The 22,732-nt window shown below is 41.5% G+C and overlaps 1 protein-coding gene across 1 annotated transcript in view; it reads right to left on the bottom strand.

The window, feature by feature from the left end:
* Positions 1–495: 495 nt before the first annotated feature.
* Positions 496–22,732, bottom strand: part of ERCC4 (ERCC excision repair 4, endonuclease catalytic subunit) — a 516,254-nt gene continuing 494,017 nt past the window's right edge. Inside the window, exon 11 of the mRNA XM_044089409.1 lies at positions 496–4,013. Coding sequence (XP_043945344.1) covers positions 3,280–4,013 — 734 coding nt within the window. The 3' untranslated portion in view covers positions 496–3,279. The remainder of the gene's footprint in view (positions 4,014–22,732) is intronic.

The following is a 22,732-nucleotide window of genomic DNA, read 5'->3' as shown; positions in this document are numbered from 1 at the left end:
GGGAAGAGAGAGAGAGATAGACAGACTGGAAATGCAATTTACAAGTGAATAATAGGAAGACATATGCATGGCTCTCAAGTATGCAACCAAGTCCAGAAGATTTAGGATTTTGCTTGGAAGTGTTTGCATATGTATTTTTAAACCCCAAGCAGACTTCAAAAGACTTCTTCCTCTGGTTGAAAGCAAATGTTGGTAGTATGATGGGAAAGAAAAAGGTAACTGGAAGCAATGAGTTGGCAAATTTAAAAAATTCCCTACAGAGGACTCTGTCAGAAATATTGGGGGAGCAAATGGCTGTAAATAAGGAAAATTATTTTTGTGAGCTGGGACAAAGGATCCAAATTTCCTAGACATAGTAAAACCTTATTAGGTTTAATTCCACTGGCTGCCAAATAAACAATTTCTAGAAACTGGAAATATAAATCTAAACCAACTGTATTTAAAGTACTGAATATTGTAAAAGAGATAAAATAAAGTAGGATCTTTAGAAACGGGAAGGAGCAAATTACACAGAAATAAATGGACTTTTGGGGAACAATACATGTAGAATAATGTTCCGGAGGAAGAGTGCGGTTAAAGGGAAAGCAAGAATTGAGCAATTTATGTAATGATGGACTGAATGACAATTATTATAAAGAATGAAAACATATGTAATGTATACATATGCAGACGTGAACATGGCTTGATTTGTATTAATGAATGTGGTTTTATGTCTTAAGGTATAAATTAATAAAGGTTCTGAAAAATAAAAAAGAAAGGCTACTAAATGAAGAATCCAAAATCTAGATGCAGTTCGCAACTTCTGGCTAAAGGTATTAACTTCTCTGCCCAATTTAGCCTCGCATAAAAATTATTCATGTGTACAATAGCAGCCAACACCAATTAGGATAGAAAGATGCCTCTTTAAATGAAAACCGGCACGGCATCCTAAAAATTATAGACCAATATCCTGCCTTCAAACAACATACAAATCATATACTTGAACTGATGCAGACAGAGTTGACAAAAATTCAATCATGGCAATGGAACAGAAAGGTAATGAAAGAAAAATCACACTGAACAAATAATCATAAATTACTAAACAAAGCCACAAGACAGAGCTTTACAAAGGGGCAGAACCCAAGTATGGCATGGGCAGATTACAAAAAAGTAATTGACAATACTTCACATTCACAGATTACAGAATGCTTACAGATCTATAAAAATGGATCTACTTTAAATATCGAATTACCACTTCATCGAATCACAGAAGCTCGAGACCAGGTTGCAGAAAACTTAATTCAGCGGACTCCCAAAACATCATATTTTACCGCAGGGAAACTAGCCGCTTTAGTTAGTTTTAGTGGGGGTAGAGGGAGTGAAACAGGACTTTCATAGTGACCACATTTATACATCTACAATGACAGCATATTGCCTTCACAACGGTATTATGTTCTTACCGGGTCACTGCTGCAGTCATAATGTTCTGTAATGTATTTGGCATGAAGAAGAGATTAGCGCACAGGGCCAAACTGTCTTTTTGAAACTGCAGAAAGCATTCTTTATACGTCTGGACCTGTAGCTTGGAGACTTTCCTAGCAGGATGTGATGGCTCTCAGGAAAACTGTTTTCAAGTGAGGAAATTTTGGAGATGCTGAAAAAGCTACTTCAAAAGATGACGTGGCCAGTCTTTCAATACTAAACTGAAGTCCCAAGGTGGGACAACTTTTTTCCTGGGATGTCTCAGATGGGGGATTACTTACAAGAATTGCCTCACTAGGGGGTTGTCTACCAATGGGGAACTACAGGCAAGCAGGTAAAAACAGAGAAAATATGTATCTTTTTAGAGACACAAGTTAAACCTGATGAGAACAGCTCAGAGAAGTACAAGAGGACCACTGGCACATCTGCTTGTTTTAGGTATTAGTTCTTCCTCTGGCATCAGAAGACAAATATTTTCCATTTAGCCAGGTACAATTTCTTTGAACTTGGCCTTTTAGCTTCCCTGATGTCTTCAGAAAAAAGGCGAGCAAACCAACACAGTCATACTTTACAAGCTGCTTATCTGAATGGACAGAGCTTGGAGTGTACTAAGAGGTCAATGCACTACATCAGGAGGTTTAAATGCTGAGGCGGTAGTATAGGGTTCTCCCTTGTCATCTTAAGAAGACGAAACAACCAGTGTTGCCTGGGCCAGAATGGGGCAATTACAATTATTTTGGGTCCCTGAACTTCCTACTTTTCAAATACCTAGGGAAGCAGGGGTATAGGAAGGAAAGCATAGAGAAATACGCCATTGTATTCTTGGAAGAAAGCACAGACTGTCCAAGCATGTTTAGTTGAAGTGCTACCACAGACTTTACCACAGACTTTTCTCAGCTGCCTGCTGCTTGGAAAAGGAAAGATATCTACCTATGGCACAACCCACCTGTTTTGCAAGGTCTAAGAATGTGCCCCTGTCTAGCATTCACTCGTTGATCTTCTGAGATCCTGCTTAATTAGTTCACTCTGTAGCTGTCTTAAGTTGGTATATAGGCTGTCATCAGGAACAAACTGTGTTTCTGGGCCTGTCCCAAGCCTGCTCTGCTAGCCCACAGAGGGGGGGGGGCATGTTCCCCCTTGATTTTTTTTTTGTACCACATAACTACTGTGCTGTATATCATGACATATACAGTCCAATGCATCCAGAGTCTGTTGAAGGTTTTGAGAGCCTGAAGGTCTGAAATCACCACCTTTAATTTTATGTGAAGTTTTACCTCTCTGCAACTGCAGGTGACTACAACCACCTCTTTTACTTTTCTCAGCCTCATCTTTGAGGTTCAAGGTATGTGCACCCAATACCACGTGTGTATTCAACATTTGGTTTAGAGGAGCTGGTCTGAAAGGTACATCCCAGATACATGAAAAACATCGGAGGTAAGGCAATGTCATGGAGGGAGGGTACTCAAATCTAAAAGTCAGGCTAGACTTTGGACTCAACCAGCATCAGAAATCCATATAAATTATGACTGCAACACTGACCCACAAGAACACATAGTAACAACATGGAAAATAAACTTCCTCATGCTTTAACAGTGCATGTAAATTACAACCTGTGAGGAGGAATGCCAATAACAGAGAAAGACTATTTAAAGGTATGATGCATACTTTGCTGGGATAACTGCTAATGTGTGTTTTAAGTGCAACTGTGAAAAGTGTTTCCTTTAACCTTCAGAAAAAAAAAAATACTCAACTCTCCTGGCTTGACCTAATAATCAATTAAATAGTGACAAAAATATTAGTTCAACTTTCTCCGAATTGTTATCTCTTTGTCTTCATTGGTAGAATGGAGCGCTTGTGAGATTCGTGTACAAATTCATACAGTTGCCTGCCATTAACAGAATTTCCAAGAATTTCTGCTAGTCTCTCCTGAGGCAAAGTAGCCAGCTCTGCTATGCTTTTTACATGATTCATAAGTGCACGACAGTTCTTTGCATTAATGCCAGGCATTTTTAAAAGAAAATCCTGAGGACCCGGATTATAGCGATCTGATTCATGAATAGTTTCAGAATCTGCTGTTATGGCCATGGCTTTAACTGTAATAGGCTGGGGTCGGTTCTGTTTCAGTTCTTCAAACAGCTCAGCAGTAGCATGTGGAGATGGGCACCACAGCACTCGCAGACGTGGAAAATGCAGAGTAAGCAAAGTAAGCTTAGATGTGATGTCATTCACAGAAATCTCCTGGTGGATGAACCCACGTGAAGTCAGTGAAAAAGGTTTGCTGGGGTCAAACTCAATGAGAAGAATTGGACGCTTATAGTAGCGACACATGGATATGCACTGCGTGTACAATCGGCCATTGTTTAGGGAGCCAATCAGGTCACTTACACTCTTCCTCTCTACACAGATATCTGGGGTGAGAATGTAATCTCCTACTTCCAGGGTGACTGGCTCAATGTCGATGCCACGTCGATGAATTAATGATGGCAATTCACTTCGGAACTCTCGCATGTCCACAATTATCACATGCTGCTCCTTCTCTTTAGTCTGACCACCTATAACATTTTCAACAGAAAAAAATGCTTGTTAACGGCATGAAAAATGAAATGTGTATTTTAAATCAGAATGCCCCTCATCACTGATCAGTAGGCCAATACTAAAAAACTTGCTCTGCTTTCTCACCTGCCAACAAATAAAATAGGAATTTCTAACATATATTCTGAATTTTTAAATCAAGTTCATATAGCCTGCTAATGGTATTACAAGCTACCATGCTACCAGCTGTGATACTTATAATGCTTACAATGTTACTACAGGAAAGCCTGAGGAGGGAATGAAAGCTAAACATTTTACAGACAGCTTAATTCTCTTTCATGGAGAGTTGCAAATGACTGAATTTATTCCAGAGAGAATAAATGCAATCAGAGAAGGTGACTATGGCATCTACAGATTTGTTAGTCAGACTGCATAGCCTGTGCATCAGATTAGGGAAACTCACAGTTTGTGGTCTGGATTAGGAACTTATGCATTAGGTTACATGGATCACACAGATTGCTATTAATTACAGAGGACAGCACAATTTGGGGAACAGATCATGTTAGTCACATCCCACAGCTTGGTGGATAAGGTTAAGAGGATTGCAACGTCTAATCAAACTGAAGGAATTATACAGATGAAGCATTATAAAGCACAACACCTGCTCCTGGATTAGATAAGAAGGATCATGCATACTACATATCAGGTTAGGAGGACTCACAAAAGCTGATGAATCAGAATGGTGAGTCGCCTAACCAATGAATCAGGTTAGGGAAATAACACAGCCAGAAAATTGTAATACAGATCTCATGGATTAGGTCACGGAATTTGAACAACATGCATTGCAGTTATGCAGACTACAGACTCTGTATTTGGTTAGATGGATTATACAGTCTGTGTACATTGCCAAAGGTGTCACAAAACCAGTGGAACACAGGTTCATAGGTTAGTACTAGGCTAACTGCCCTTGTGGGCCATTTTAAGCCTAGCCACTTACCGCATGTGATAATCAAACCCTGCACCTTGTGTCTGTAAGGTTAACACCTTAACCATTATGCCAACCTCCCACCAATCAAGCAGCTCAGACTACCCCTACCTGCAGAACAGACTAATGAAAAAGGACTTGCACAAACTAGAGAATGAACTGGGGAGATCATACAGCCAGAGAATCAGTTTAGGAGTCTCATGCAGCAAGCAGATCAGACTGGGTACCTCCCATAAGAAGTGGATCATGTTAAGCAGATCACAGAACATGTGGAATGTGAAACAGAAATCACGTTGCCTAGGTTATCAAAGGGGTTTTAAATTATTGCAAGGTGCATGTCAAGGGTGCCCTCTTTCCCCTTTATGTGTACTGCACTTAGAGCCACCTGTGGTAATGATTTGAAAGCTCTCATTATTTGTGGATGACAGCCTGATAATATTACCCTGTCCTATGCGGATATCCCCAAATTACTGGATGTCAAGGTAAAAAAAACATCTCTAAGACTAGAGCTGCATCAATAAACTTTGTAGCAGGTGAAGATCTCAAGGAAAGGCATCCATACTTATGGGATCACAAAAAGTAAGTATTTGGGTGTGTGTCTCACAGAGATGGTAGAACAATCAATTGATAAATGAAGAAATAATGCACAAAATTACAAAGCTGATATGACTGTATTGCAGTTACTGCAGACAGTTGTCTGGCAGTCCAGAGGATCAAATTTAAGAGCCATTAATGAGTTGCTTCCTGTATTCCAGGGTTTGATTCAATAAGCCTTCATTTGCCTATTGTGCAATTCTAACCACGTCAATTAACCAAACAGTGCTCCTGGTCTAAGTCTGAAAAAAGTCCATGTGGGTCAGAGCTCTGTCTCAGTTAATCAAATACAAGCAATCAATCCATTAAACAAATAAGTAAATACATACATTGGAAGGAGAATTAGGAGTTATGTACTTACCATAACTTGGCATCTGTGCTGTCCATTTTCATTCTTCCTCACTCATGGGTCACGGATTCGTTCCTCGGATCCGACTTGACCACATTTTCTAGACTTTAGATCCAAATCTCAAGCTCCTCCCTCGTTCCGTAATGCACTACACTACCTCTAACTCCTCAGATCAAGTTTGCTGCCTATGTGTACTGATTTATAGAGACAGGACAGATAAGTAAGAATTACAAGTCAAGTCTGGAACTAAAAAGTTCCTGTAACAACCAGTATCCTTCTAGAAAAGATAAGACTGGGGGATGGCTTGGAGGGAAGGTGAGGAAGAATGAAAATGGACAACACAGATAGCAAATTATGGTAAGTACATAACTCCTAAATCTGATGTTGTCCTTTTCATTCTTCCTCACTGATGAGTAGGAGTCCCCAGCTACATAACTCTTGGGAGATCCTCAAAGAAGGATATGTCAGAACACTGTCGAACAAAAAGAAGGTCTGTTTCTAGAGACAATGTCTAATTGTAAAGTATGAAAAAGCTATAAATCTTTGACCAGGTGTCTGCACCACCAGTATTGTCAACTGAAGCTCTGGAAGCAGAAGTAGATGAGGTAGCCATAGATCTGGTAGAAGAGGCTCTAGGAGGACAATGCAAATCCAAACCTTTCTGAGAATAAAACCATGAAATAAAGTCAGTAATTCATTTGGCCAAAATGATCTTGTAATCTGCTTGATCTAAACAGTTAGCCGGAAAAAAAAAAAAATACAACCAGTTGATTACACTTCCTGTTTTTTTTTTTTTTTGGTCTGTGAAGATAAAAAACGTCAAGGACAACAAATACCCCAGTGGGTAAAGGTGAATAAAATCCAACAACAATTAATAAGTATAAGAAAAATCGACCACCAAGGCTGAGTAAAATAACAAATAGTTCAAGCAGAGAAACACAAAGTTAAGCGCTTTCACAGCAAAGGAGCTTCTTCAGACCATAAATACATACACTTCCTGTTCATTGCATTAGATGAAAAATGCAGTTGTCTATGAATGTCAAGAAGATGCAGCGTGAATTTATCCTTACAAGAAGAGTTGAGACAAAAAAGGCTGGCAATTGAATTGATACAGCCTAAAGCCTGGCTCATGTTAGTAAAGGTACGAAACTGATGGCATGATTAAAGTACTACGAGTCAATAGGTTCACAGGTAAGTACTATGCTAGTTGATATTTTAATTCTAGCCAACTTCCCTCTTTGTTTGTAGCGATACCATATTTATGGAAAAGATGTAAAGAAGCCTATTAGATAAGGTCTCGAGTTCAGAAACTCTTTTCATTAAGTAATAGCCACCATACAGATTGTTTTCCAAGAAAGAGTTCATGTTACAATCATCTACTGGTTCAAATGGTTTCTGAGTCAACTCCTGGAGTACCAATGTGAAATCTCGAGGAGGAGCAGGGTCTTTTATGGGGGATCTAAGTAGAGCGATTCCATTATGGAGGCTTAGATAACCTGGAAATTGATAGAGAAGTATTCATTTGCAATATAAAAAAAAATAGATATGGCACCTAGCTGCAGCTTGATGGCAGAAAAACTAGCTCTTTTGTTAAAGAGAGTACTCAGAAAGAAAAGGATAGGATCTGAAAAAAGGGTCAATGTTCTGTTTACATGACCACATCATAAAATATTTTCCACTGGCTTTTGCAGACTTTCAGTGGAAGTCTTTTGGGAGGCCAAAAATAATGTCATGGGCTGGAGAAGCGGACCTGGACCTTATTATCAGTGGGAGCGAAGAAACCATGTGGTCAGTTTGAGGATGTGGAGAGTGGAAAGCTGGAATTCTGATGGGTGAGATGGGAGATATTGAGTTGGTTCTAGTATTCACAGAGGATATTTGAGGTGAGACTAGGGGAAGAAGAATCATACCTGTCGAGGCTAGAAGGGGGCAAAGAGGATGCCTGAGCCATTTAGCCTGTCTGTTTTCTGCCTAAATTCAGGATCACTGGAGGAGGGGAAAACAAAGGAAGCCCGGGGGCCAATCGTGTATCAGGGTATCCCTGGGTGAATCCTGTGAAGGCGGGATAAGGCGAATTACTTTTTGCACTTGTTGTTGAAGGTAGGGTTGAAAAGATCGCAGGAAAGCTGGCCTCAACGGCTAAAATCATGTGCGTTGACGAAAGATTGAGGGACCACTCATGTGGAATTGGAATGGATCTACTGAATCTATCTGCCAGCATGTTGATTTCTCCCCGGTATAAACATTGCAATTAGAAAGTGGTCTGAAGGTATCGGCCGTCCCCAGACAGTCATGACCTCTCTGCACCACAGGTAAGAACAGGTTCCTCCTTGCTGTTAATGTACCAAAATACTGACATGTAGTCTATATAGAGTGCAACAGTCCCCAGAGGAAGAATGTCTTGAAAGGCTTGCAATGTTAGAAGGACTGCACCCAACTCAAGGACACTGGTATGCAACTTGGTCTCTGAGGGGGACCACATGCTTGGACCATCTTTCTTTTGAAATGCCCCCCCCCCACACACACACACACACACTCAGCTGGGAAGTGTCTGTATTCACTGAGTATTCAGGGGGAGGGATAGAGAATGACCAACCCAATAAAGATCATCTAACTGTATTCACATTGCATACAACATTTGCAAATTGGAGTAAGTTTGATGGGAATAGACAGAGGCTGGTGAAGAGGAGACCATTGAAACTTCAAGGTCCTTTGGAAGCTCCACATGAAGAACCTTGCCAGAGGGACCAAAATAATGGCAGCTGACACTGATCCAAAACTTGTATTAAATTGGAGGTAAATGAATATACGAATTCAATATAAGTGAGGGTTCACCACGGTTACCTCCTGAAGATGTATCAATCGGAGACATCCTTGATATCATTAAGAACAGAGGTGGCTGAACACTCAGCAAACCATCAACTGAGGGATCTGTATTCTTTGGGGTTTTTGGTACTAGACCTTCTGCTTCTTGGATGGTTCTGTCTGCCGGTGAGCTCCTTGAATTGATCGCTCGGCGGTCGTGAAAGGAACCTGATGCCACTGAGCATATACCTTCGGAAGCCAGAAGAAGAATTATGGCCCCAGCTTCAGGAAAGCAGTTCTGAGGAAAAAAGGGGGGAGGCAGTTATGCCATGGTGGTAAAGGCGGACACCAAAAAGGGGCTTGCTGAGGAAATATTGTGTTCACTCCCCAAACGGGGAGTCTCAGGAGATGACAGAATCAGAAAGCACATGTATGCTTCAGTGACCTTAGTCTAAAAGTCACTGAATTAGTCACCACTTTTACAAGACTTCAGTGGTATTTAATTGAAGAGCTGTCAAATACTTTCTCAGAAATCATGACTGAGAAAGTTGTCATCTGTCATGAGGTCAGGCTCACATGCTGCTGAAGGATCCTCAAGGTAGCGGGTTCAGGCATTTCCATTAGAAGGTATGCCTGGATGTGCTTATTTCATTTTGAGGGTCCCTTGAAGTCCTTGTTTGTCAACGCTCTGTTTGACAGCAGTTCTTTGTTGGCCTCCTGGTGAAGGACACATTCTCCAGGTGTGAAAACTACAGAAGACCCTGTCTGCTGTGGATTACATTTTTTTTTCAACCTCCTGAAAGATTCCTCTCTAGGAATCAACATCTGATTTCTAGATAGGTGTGCCGGTAGTAGGTGACTTCCGCGTGAAAATGTTTGCAGTAACTCATGCTATTCAAATTTGTCCAAGTGTCGGGCTTATAAAAGAAGGATGGAAAAGGGACTTGAACATGGAGATCCACACAAAACATCTGCTACTACCATATCATCTAGAGACGTGCCATGGATCTAGTGGAATGGGCCAGTAATGGCCATCTAAATAGTGCAACTTTGGTGACTGGTTATCTGAAAGTTTAGTTTGGTGAATGAAGCGAGTAATTGTAAAGAATGGCCAGTAAGCTAGATCCTTCAAAGGAGGGCAGTGTTAGCTCTGGGACCCTAACTGTAGGGGAAAAACATCTCCATGGGGGTTTAGATTTGGCAGATACCCTATACTTAGTGTTAGATCCAAGGTTTAGTATCCTATGGAGGTTTTGTTAGAATCTGCCTTGGCTTGAAGGCTTGGATTTGAAGGGATTTGGGTTTGACATACATCGGACACTCGCCTGTTGGATCCTAGGCTTTGGATTCAAGGAAGAAGACTTTATTGAGAAGATTGGATCCAAGGTGGGAGATCAGGATCTGAAAGAGTCCTTATTAAAAAGTGCACTGAGTTGTGGGCAGATTCTTAACCCTGCTATTATGAACTCGGAACATAACCAGATCTGTGTATTTTATTTTATTTGGGGGGGGGGGGGGATAAGAAACTAAAGCAACCAAAATTGAAGTCAGGTCCTAGGGTTGGCTCGGATCCGAAGAAATCTGCAACTACTCATTGGTTACACACCCTAAAGCACTGGATCTGAGAATAGTTCAAAACTCTTAGGGTTTTAGAGGTGTTGTTTGTTTTCTAAGGTATCCACTGTAAGACTTAAGCCTCGGGTAAAGATTCTGCTTCACTCAGTTCAGATCTGAAAAATTTTGGTCCGAGGTGTACACTGATAATTTCAGTCTTGACTTCAATATTTCAGTTTCATGCAAGTCAGATTTGACATCTTTGGATCAGAGTTGTGTGATGAAGGAATCAGTTTTGGTTTTATAGATTCAGCTTTACTGTGGTCGGATCCAAGTACCTTAGATCCCATGACATTAGGAACTAGCTGAAGACTAAACTGTCAGATCCAAGGAGGACTTTGGATAAGGCAGAGGTCTCAGGATCTTCGGATCTGAGGGCTAGGATCCAAAGTCCAGCAAGGTGGTCCCATTTCAAAGGGGGTGTGCCCCCCTAAGGGATCCACTGTAAGATATCATTCCACAAAGAAGCCATCTCCACTGATCTCCACATTTTTTCGTCTGCTCAGTCTAAGTAATGATGGCAAGTTAAACCAGGCTCTGATGCCTGGAGAGTTGAAGGATAACAGGATTTGAGTTAGCACACACTTTCTGAAAGATATAAAGTCTAAAACTGAAAGATAAACAGAAAACAATGAGACAAAATTCTGAATATTCCGTGAAGAATCTGGACAGTGGAGACATATGCACTATGCGAAAGAAGAAAACAGATGGGCAACGAAGGGAATCACCAAAAAGCAGATGCCTTTTCAAAGATAACAGTGTGTTTACATGCTGCTAGGCAGAACAAAATGGACAAAACTCTCCCTCTGCGAGACCGTGAAACCAACCGTCACACATACAAGCAAGGCAAAACAAGCAGCAGTCATTGCTCTCAACCTCTTAGCATAATGAAACAAGCTTTAACTGTCTCTCTTACAAACTTAAAGTTGTTGGATCACCATGTACTCTCTGAAGGATGCAAGATCCGTAACTCAAATGAATGGCATCACTTACAGTAGTGAATTCATTTCTCACTGACTTGTTACAGCAATCCAGAAAAACGCAAGTTTTATGAGGAACGCGTAAAAATCTGGACACTGTGCAAAAAACTGTACAGTTGAGAGTTATGGCTCAGCTCTATTATGACAGGAAAAGAGAGCGCCACAGAGGGGAAACAATTTCTGAGACAGCCGACTGTAATGTAAGACCAAAAAACCACAAGGCACCTGCTGACAGGGAACCAGAATACTTAGAGAGAGAAAAAAATAAATCAATATAGCCACCAGAGCTGCAAGGGAGGAAAGGACAACTAGATAAGAAAGACTATTGCTAAAATAAAAAAAAAAATTATTGAACATATCAAATAAACGACCTTACTGCTCAAAATTTAAGATTCTTTCATCTTACCTTAACGGCGGCAAACAAGATCTGAGGAGTTAGAGGTAGTGTAGTCCATTATGGGAGGAGGGAGAAGCATGAGATTAGGATCTAAAGTGTGGAAAATGCGGCTGAATCAGATCCAAGGATCTGATCCGTGACCCATCAGTGAGGAAGAATGAAAAGGACATCAGATTATTACATTTAGATCACAGAGTACAAGTTCTTCAGTTGTATGTACTGCTCCATATAAGGCATTAGGCTTAGGCATTTTTGGAATCTTCCATCTACAAACCTTTCAAAAAAGCTCTATGAGTGGATAGAGGATTGAAAAAAATACTACAGCCACAGTCTCAAAGAAGTGCGGCAGTTCTGACATACTTATATTCTACATTTCAACTCTTTTTCTAATATTGTCATACTTCAATTGTTGTCATATCAAACAGTATAGAAAACAATGGCCTAGGAAAATGAAAGACAACCTGTGCAAGTTGACTAGACAGATTTTTTTTTTTTTGGGGGGGTGAACTGTTTAGACTGGATACTCTTGGACAAGGTCTGTAAAAGCTCTTCATCCTTGAACGATTGAAACCTTGGCTGAGCCACATGCAGCCAGTAATCAACTCTCTCTTTTGGAGATGGAAATTCATCTCCAATTTAAAATACTGGCATCAATTGACTGAAGTGGCTCTACATTAAAATGGCAGGAAGTCTAGAACAGATTTTAGCCTCTTTCAGTCAGCAGCATTAGAATCAGAATTAATTGAACCAGGGGAGAGAAAGTAATGCAGAAGGCTTGATATTGCAGTCATTCAAAGCCCTTTTATTTTAAAAGGCCTGTAATTTACATATTACAATGGGGATGGCAAAACTATAAAATGTTGAGCTCTCATGGCAGAGATGGATACAAATATCCTCAATGATAAAAATATCAACAAAGGCATACATATTTAGGATACTTGCCTGGAAATGTTTACACAGGTATTTTGCATACTGGCCAGGAATTAATGACAGCAGAAGATTTGATACTAGGCAAAGGAGTGACTGGTTATATACCCTTTGGACCTGTTACAAAAGTATAGAAGCGAATTACAAGAGCTGGAGGATTAAGCCTTTGGTCGGAGCCTAGAAAACACAGCTGAAACAGATGTCTTATACATGCATGGCGGTAAGATTTCAGAAAACATGCCCCTTGTCCATTACCTTTATTATTAAAGGGCAAAAAGCAATAACTCGGTGAAAAATGAAGGATTCAACTACTATACAAAAGCACAGAACAGTATTAAACTTAATAGAGGAAGAGGAAGGTTATATAACTAGGAAGTAGTGAAGAAGTTCATGCATAAATGGCATCCTTGCTTACAATATTTGGAATAGTCTGAGTGAGACTAAGTTTAAGAGATAGGTAAATGAACTGAAAGGACAAATACAAGGAAAATAATGGTTTAGGTCTCTGCATTTCCCCTTATGTATCTAACAGTAATGAAATTATACGGTAATACGTATTTTGTGTTGCAACTTCTAGGCTTAGACCAGGTTTAAGACAGTCAGATATTGTTGGAATTTTCAGTACAAATTCTGTCAAGATGGGTACTAAAAACTAAGACTGTTCTTCAGTCTTTCGTTTTCTCCTCATTATTTTTATATACTGATGCTGAAGTAATACAAAATTAGGCTTCTATTACTGTACAGGAAGGAATAGAAATAAGACTTATTAAAAGTAAATAACATTCCTCTTGCCAGAATGGAATGACATAGGAAAATGACTATATTTTCTAAAAAGCAAATGAGAAGATGAATGTGAGCTTAACTACTCTGTTAAGCACTTTGTTAAATAAATGTATTAAATCGGAAATGTTTGTGTTTGGAACTGTACTGTTTTATTCATCTGTACTTAGTTGAATGATTAAAAAGAACAGAGAAATTTCAAGACCTATGGACCAGGAGGCTGGAGGTTGTAGAACCTGTGGATTAGGTTAGGAAAATGACAGTATATGCAAGACAGCACAGACTAGATATTGCTGCATATCAAATCTTCTATAAAAGCCATAAGGATGCAATCAAAGGATAGGCTTCTCTAGAAAAGCTGTTTGATTTATACACACACGACTGCCCCCCCACCCCCCCCAAAAAAAAACACCTTTGTTTGGGGCTTCAGTGACTCTAGCTCTCCACTCCAGGCAGCATGGAGCAAGTTGCAGAGTCTCCTAGACTAAGGTCAGCAAAGGAATGGCAATTATACAGCCTTGACAAGCATACAATACTGTTTCAGAGAATTTGTAATTCAAACCAATGTTCTTTCTAAATCACATTTATAAATAAATATTCCACATAATCTTGCAGCTGTAGCATTTCTCAAATTAAAATAAAAATATAGTTCAGTTTCTTTGTGTTTAGCAATCTGTTCATCACTAAGCAAAGAGAAATTACCCTTGGAGGCCAAAGGATGGAAGTCTGAAAATTAGTGGGGCACATGACAGAGAGAACATTGGAGTCGCTCTATTAACATCATGAAAAAAATGGAGAGAGTACTTTGACTTGGTAACAAAGGTATTTGTTTGAAATAGGCGGGTGATGCAATCCAATTACATTTTAATAAGTAGTTCCAGTTTATTAATTTTAACCATAATTAATTCCATAAATAGTTAATTAACTTATTTATTAATTTGGATTTATTAACAGTTACAGTTATAGTCCAACTAAGAAGTTCCGGACAACAACCTCCATACATATGTAGACGGCCCCCAAGGCTGACAGCCATGAAAAATACAGCAGCATAGTAAGTCCTTCTTAGGTTCCAATATATTTCTTTTCATACCTACCTACAAGTCTGACACCTAGGTTAGTCAATTCACTTAGAAAACATACTGCAGAATGTACATGAATTTGTCTCAACAAAATTAAACATATCATGGTACAGCTCTACACAAATGTTAATCAGTCTTTCAATTTCCTTGCCTGTAGCATCAAGTTACAAAAGTGTTGGAAAGTCTCCTGTCTTAACTACAGGTACTCCTCATGAAATACTGATGCTGTAACAAAGTCAAAATGCTTCTGACTGTGATTAACAGCACAAGTGCCACTTTCCAATCTGCCAACTATTATGAATGTAAAGGATGACCAAGGAGTGCAGACAGGTGACCAAGGAAATTAATGTCACCTTCATCAATCAATCACTTTTGCATGGCTGTATGCCTTACATATTGCTCAAACTGCCAATCATCATTTTAACTTTCAGCTCCTATTCCCAAGGATAGCTCTTTGGACCTCAATCACCAACAATGAAAGGAAGACAAACACAGATTAACATGCGATGGCTAAGTCTGATGAATCCTCTCTAATAAATCTGTTTCACGCATAATGCCTGTGATGGGGTACTGATCTTGAAAACTGTCACCTTGGATAAAGATTTATCTGCCCATTCAGATTACGTAGATTGGCCAACAAATATTACCTACATTCATTAGAGAACTACAAAAAGTCAGGAATCTGAAGGTAACTGAAGACATGATAACTTGGGTCCACAAATGGCTACATGGTTAAAGCTAACAGGGAAGAAAACAGCTCCTATCCACACCCTCCCTTGTCAACTGTGGAGTACTCCAAGACTCTCCCCTAGGGCCACTTTCTTTTGGCATTTTTTCCTCAGGTGTTAAAACTGGCTCCACTGTCTGACTCACCAACTATGCAGATGATTAAAAACCTAGAAGCATTGCCCTTAACCCTGCTGACATTGTCTCCCTTCACACAGTACTCAACATTGCATACAAATGGTGCAGCAGAGAATACCTTGCCTTCAACGTGAAAAATGCAACATTTTGGCATCTGCAGCCACCAATCAGCTTTAACTAATGGAAGACAGTTAAAAGATGACAAAATATTAAAAGACCTTGCAATCTTTGCACTTTCCACCGTTTAAATGGAGCTGCTCAAAAGCTCCCGTGACAGGTGACAACCATATCAAAGTCATAACTGCCCCGCCCCTCCTTTACACAAGTTATCCTTTTGTGGAAAGCTGTCATACAAGAATTATCAGGTAGTTTTGTAACCTACTCAAATATCATCAGGAGAAAATGGAGAAGACAGACTCCTCACAAAGAGGATTGATTGGTTTTAAGGTTTGTCTTATAGCAACTCTCTTTTCTGTACAGACTGTGTACCCTATTAAAGCAGACCTACGCCTGACATGCAAAATGCATCTCATCTTGTGTATTCAAATAAGAAGATGAGACCTGGCTGTTCATCTAAGAAGTTTATTACACACACAAACACATCAGGATAGATGACTGGAACATTAAACTTAAACAAACTGACTGCTACACATACACATGCTTTCACTCCAGCTGCTCACTCAAAATGGCACTCTTGCTTGCACGTGTTCGTAACTTGTATGGACATGTCCATAGGCTGGAATAGCCCTTAAAGGTACACACACACACACACTCTGATCTACATCCTCCCCCTTTGACTGCTCTGTCCTCCAATGAAAATGACAACTAGATAAGCATGCAAATTATACAGATATATACAAACAATAACAATCATGCCCAGGTTGCTGTGTATTTAGGATTAGATCTTGAGATACAACCTGACCTCGTAATGTAATAATTAGAGCTGGGTTTAGCAACAGGGGCAGTCACTGAGGAATGTTCATCAGGATTTTCAGGGAAACTTACAGGAACAGATGATGAAATGTTCTCTGGAACAGGAACATTGGACAAATCACTCTGAGAATTAGAGAATCTATTACAGACAGGATGCTGTAATACTGGCTCAGACACGGGTAGTAAATGTTTGTGATTCTGCCTGAATTCTATCCCTTGTGTTCACACAAATGTTTCATAAGTCCTACTCGGTCAAATCCTTTTGCTGTCTGCATCCTCACTATCTAGCCTCCTTTTAATAGATTCAGAGGCTTGCTGGTTTTATCACAGAAGGACTTTTGGGACAAACGCTTCTTTAAGAGTTGAGCTTTTACTGCTTTGTTGTTCTTAGCACTCAAAGTCAATAGATTCTTACTCATTGACAGTGTGGTTCTGGTTTGTCTCGACATTAACCTCTGGGCAGGTGAACCAAGAAGACAGTCGCGAGAAATGTTTCTGAGATTAAGCAGATTAAGAAGAAAATCAGTGTTATCATGCTTAGATTTCTCCAACACCTGTTTTGCACTTTGAACTGCACTTTCAGCCAGGCCATTCGATTGTGGTATTCAGGACTTCTTGTAACATGAATAAAGTCCCACATTTCAGCAAATATTTTAAACTGCTGACTTGTAAACTGTGCATCATTGTCAGAAACGACTTTGTGCAGACTACCATGGACAGAAAAATGTCTCTTCAACTTTGTAATGACAGTGCTGGACATGAGATTAGGAAGTAGGTCAATCTAGAACCAATCTGAGTACAAGTCGACTTAACACCAAGTAATATTGACCATTCCATTCGAAAATATCTGTAGCTACTGTCGACCAAGGTAGTTCAGGAATCTGGCTTAGCTGAAGTGGTTCTTTTTGTTGATGCAGTTTAGTACTATTACAAACAGAACAAGCTGAAAGTTCTTTCTCAATATCTTTTGACATAGAAGGCCAAAATACTAGTGCTCTCGTCCTTCTTTTGGTAGAATCAGTTCCTGGGTGGCCACGATGCAAGACTAATATACTCTTGTTGCAAGGGCTTTGGAACAATCACTTTTGGAACTTTCATGATGATACCATCTTCCATCAAAATCTCATCTCTTTAAGGAAAATACTGCTGCAAAAATGCAGCGCATCTAGTGATAAACAAGATTGCTTTGACAGCCGTCCTCGACTAATAAAATGGTTGAGCTTCTGTATAAATGGATCTGAAACTGTGTGAGTTCTGAGCTCATCAAGACGTGTGGAAGAAACATTTCTCACTTCCATGACTTCAAAAGCAGGTTGCTCATTCTCATGTTACTCAGTGTTTTTTCTGGGTACTCTGGATAAAGTATCAGCAAGATAAAGACGATTGTCTTTTGTACAGACCAAGTGAAAAAAAGAAGTTATGTCTTAACATAACATTCCGTGTTGTTCAGCTTCTTTCATTCATCACTGATGGGTTCAGTTCCGAGCCCTCAGAACAGAGTTGGCCTTTTTACCAAGCTTGCACCAGCCAAAAAACCCTCGAGCTAAGTCTCTACCCAGAATGCCCTTCTCCCTGTTACCTTAGATCGAGTTTGCTAGAGGAAAAGGAAGTAAAGCCAAGGCCACTTCTGCGCAACTACCCTAGGGCACCACTTAAGACCCAAAGCATCCCCCAGGAGCCTTTGGAGGGGGAAGAAGGGTGGGAAGTGATGAATGAAAGAAAATGAACAACACAGATAGAACGTTATGATAAGACATAACTTCTTTATCTGATGTTGTTAATCTTCTTTCCATTCATCACTGATGGGACAGAATCCCAAGCTACCTTGAGGTCCATGGGCATCCATGGGCATCCTTTATGGAAGAACATTCCTGAGTACCATTGAGCTGAAGGCAGCTCTTCCTCAGGAGACCAAGTTCAATTTGTAATGATTGATAAAGGTATGAGGCTTAGCCCAAGTAGGTGCTGCACAGATGTCATCCATGGAATGGAAAGCTACAGATGTTGCAACAAATCTAGTGTAGTGAGCTTTAACTTTTGGCATAGGTTCATTACTGAGGGAATAGATGAAACATATGCAGTCCCTTAGCCATTTTGATAATATAACCTTGGAAACAGCCTCTCCCATTATGGGCCCAGAAAAGGAGACGAAAAGCTGTTCAGATTTACGGATAGGTTTGGTCCTGTCTAGATAAAATCTCAATTTTCTATTTACTTCTAAAGAGTGAAGGCAGTACTCTCCTCTATTGGCAAAATTCGGAAAGAACACTGTTAAGGCAATAGTATGGTTTATAGGGAATTCAGAAACAACTTTGGGGATAACGGATGGATTCGTCCGAAGTGATACTCTGTCTTTATGAAAGAGCAGATAGGACCTCTTGATACACATTGCCTGCAGCTCCGAGACTCTTCTGGCAGATGTGATGGCTACCAAGTACAAGGATTTCCAAGACAAAAACTTTAGGTCATACTTCGCAGCAGGTTCAAAAGGTTTCTGAGTCAAAGATTGAAGGACTAGAGTGAGGTTCCATGGTTCCACGGGCTGACAGGAGGCCTGATATGAGAAGTCCCCTTGAGGAAAGCCTTGCAAATGCGTAGAGAGATAAGAGGGGTGCCATATATACCACTGTGGAAATTGCCGCTAGATGTACTTGTACAGTAGAGGCAGAGGCTCCATTATCAAAAAATTTGACAAATATTGAAGCACTGCAGTAATTGAAGCCAAATACGGGTCTAGCATGTTATCCTTGGAGCAGATGGAGAATCGTTTCCATTTATTCTGGTATAGTCTTCTGGTGGATGGTTTATGAGAGGCCAGAATGATGTTTCGAACAGGCGAGGCGAGATTAGCTTCCCCTGGCTACTAATGGAAGTGGAGAAACCAAGCTGTCAGCTTGAGACTGGACAGATTTGGGTGACTCAACCCTTGGGGTAAGTAATCAGATCTGTAGAGGGTCCAGAATCCACGGTGGGTATACTAGGTGATGCCGAAGGAAGGGGAAAAAGAAGTTATGTACTCACCATAACGTTCCATCTGAGTAGGTAACTTCATTTGTCTGCAACCTGTGGGTATTGGATCCGAGCCGGCAGCTTTCCAAGCTAAAAGATCGGAGCTCCAAGCTCCTACCCCTACCCATAATGCCCTGCCATCTCCTTCTAACCCTCAGATCGAGTTTGCTCGAAAAAAGGCAATATGAAAATTCTATAACCTAGGAAAGGATTACAATACGTTCCAGTGACGTCAACTGAACAAGGACATATCCTGATCCTTTGATAACAAACTAAGGGTCCAGGGGATGGAGGGAGGGTCGGTTGCAGACAAATTAAGTTACCTACTCAGATGGAACGTTATGGTGAGTACATAACTTCTTTATCTGAAGTAGTTAACTTCATTTGCTCAGTAACCTGTGGGACAGAGTCCCCAGCTACCAGCAACTTGGGAGGCCCTTATGGAAGAATATTCCGGAGCACTGCAGAGCCAAAAGAAGCATGACCTCTGGATATTAAATCCAATTTATAGTGTGTAATAAAGGTATGAGAGGAAGCCCAAGTAGCTGCTGAGCAAATGTCATCCAAAGAAATCCTTGACCAGAAAGCAGCAGAAGTAGCCATAGATCGGGTAGAATGGGCTCGCACTCTCAGGGGCTCAGGACGACCTGAACTTTTGTATGCGAGGAGAATGCTTTGGGAAATCCATCTAGCTAAGGTTACTTTAGTGACTGGTTTCCCCAGACAGGATTTTGCAAAGGAAACAAAAAGTTGATCAGATTTTCGAAGATCTGCTATTCTGTTTAAGTAAAAACGTAACTGTCTGTGAACATCCAGACAATGAAGTCTGTATTCTCCTTTGTTTTGGAAATTAGGAAAGAAGACAGGTAGACTGGTTGATATTAGCTTCTGAAGCCACTTTGGGCAGAAAAGAGGGATTAGTCCTGAGGGAGACCCTGTCTTTATGAAAGATGATGTAAAGAGGCTTACTGCAAAGAGTGTGAAGCTCCGATATCCTCCTAGCAAAAATAATGGCAATCAGGAAGACCGTCTTCCAAGATACATATTTTATGTCGACTGAATCCGCGGGTTCAAAGGGAGGCTCAGTCAGAGCTTGAAGAACTAGGGTAAGATCCCATGGAGGCACTGCATCTTTAATAGGGGGTCTTAACAAAAAGGTTCCTTTCATGAATGTTTTGCATATCTTGGAGGATGCTAGGGGCCCTGAACTGTTTCCAACGTGGTAGTGGGAAATAGCTGCCAGCTGAACTTTAATGGTAGAAGCACTAGCTCCTTGATGAAAGGTATGGGAAAGAAAGTCCAAGTTCCTGTGCTCCGCCCAGACAGAGAAACGTTTCCATTTACTCTTGTAGATTTTCCTGGTAGATGGCTTATGGGCGGCCACCAGGATGGCCTTAACCGAGGAAGATATACTGGGAGTCCTAGCCATTAAGTGAACTGGATCAACCAAGCTGAGAGCTTGAGGTAGCCCAGGTCGGGGGTCTTCAATCCTAAAGGATGAGAGATGAGATCCGGATTGGGATCTAAGATACAGGGAGGATGTACTAGATGAGACCGCAGGTAAGGAAACCAGGTTTAACGAGGCCGGAATGGGACTATGAGGATAACTCTGCTCCCCAACCGATGAGCTTTCTGCAAGAATTTTGTCATCAATGGAAGAGGAAGATAAGCATACAGAAGACCGGATGGCCAAGAATGAACTAGAGCGTCTCTGGGGGGGCTTCCCCTGGTGGGGGAATCAGAGCGAAGAACTCGCTGCACTTTGTGTTCGAAGGCAAGGCGAAGAGATCGCAGCAAGGTTGACTCCATTCGAGGAAGATTTGTTTCGCTACTGTTGGGTTCAGAGACCACTCGTAAGGTGAGAGGATCGTTCGACTCAACCTGTCCGCCAAGATGTTTGACTGACCCGGAATATGCGTTGCTATGAGAAAGCGGTTGGTGGATATCGCCCATTCCCATACTCTCATTGCCTCCCTGCAAAGTGGATAAGATCTAATTCCCCCCTGTTTGTTTATGTACCAGACTACCGACATGTTGTCTGTTTGAATTGCAATAGTTCCTAGAGGAAGAAGGGGATGGAGAGCCTGCAACACTAGAAGCACTGCCCTCATCAACAGGACATTGATATGCAGTGAAGTCTCTGTGAAAGTCCACATGCCTTGGACGGATCAGCCCATGCAATGCCCCCCCCCCCCACCAGAGGAGAGATGCGTCCGTGGTCACCGTGACTTGGGGAGGGGGTATAACGAAGGGGCGACCTTCTCGGAGATCTCTGGAGTGGAGCCACCAAAGAAGCGACTCCCTGCAAATCCTGCTGAGGGGAATAGGTGTAGACAGCGGGTGAAAAATAATGGACCACTGAACTTGCAATGTCCATTGAAGGATTCTCATCTTCAGGCGAGCGAAAGGTGACAGATTGATGGCCGCTGCCATGGATCCCAGGGCCCTCAGGACTAGTTCCGCTGGAGGAGCTGACAATTTAAGAGGTCTAGAACGTGAAGGCTTAGACTGCGAAGTCTGTCCGCTGTCAGAAAGACTCTGGATTGTGTAGTGTCTATCCTGGCCCCTATGAATTCCAAAATTTTAGTAGGTTGAAGGGAGGATTTCTTGTGGTTGATCGTAATCCCTAGGTGGCAGGCTAGGTGTAAGAAGTAGTCCCTGCCTGAGCAGAGTTGATGCCTGGTGGGGGCGGTTAGGAGCCAGTCGTCCAGGTACGGAAAGACCTGTATTCCCTGAAGCCTCAGGTGGGCCCCTACAACTGCCATGACCTTGGTGAACACCCTGGGGGCTGTGGTGAGACCGAAGGGTAGGGCCCTGAACTGGTAATGGCTGGCTCCCAGCCAAAAGCGGAGGAATCTTCTGGATCGTCTGTCCATAAGAATGTGGTAGTACGCATCCTTGAGGTCTATCGAGCACATCCAGTCATTCTCCTGCAAAAGTGGGAGACTGGATTGAATAGTGACCATCCAGAATTTTTCTTTGGCGACTGACAGACAGGTTCAGTGTGGACTGGTCGAGAATGGGTCATAAGTCCCCCATCTTTTTTGGCACCAAAAAGAACCTGGAGTAAAAGCCTGATCCGGATTGCTCGGGGGGGGGACGTGCTGGATAGCTCTTTTTCTTAGCAGCCCTCGAATTTCTGATGCTGCTGCCTCCCTCTGATCGGGTGGAACATCGGGGAGTCTTGTTGATTGGGGAGGGTAAGTTAGGAAAGGGATTGAACAGCCTCTGGATATGATTCGGAGCACCCAGCGATCTGTCGTAATGGACTCCCAATTTGCTAGGTGTTCCGAGAAGTGCCCCCCCGACTGCCTCCAGAGAGGAGCAGTCGAGCAACTCCTCAGGGCTGCTGCCCAGGTCGATCCGAAAAAGGTTCTCTCTACCCAAAATTCTTTGGGCCCCCTCTGCCTCTGGGCAGGCGTC

The sequence above is a fragment of the Protopterus annectens genome, chromosome 12.part0 (assembly GCF_019279795.1).
Source record: "Protopterus annectens isolate FY-2018-M chromosome 12.part0, PAN1.0, whole genome shotgun sequence".
Taxonomy (NCBI): domain Eukaryota; kingdom Metazoa; phylum Chordata; order Ceratodontiformes; family Protopteridae; genus Protopterus; species Protopterus annectens.
Note: the sequence above shows the minus strand (reverse complement) of the source record. Positions and strands in the feature narration are given on the sequence as shown.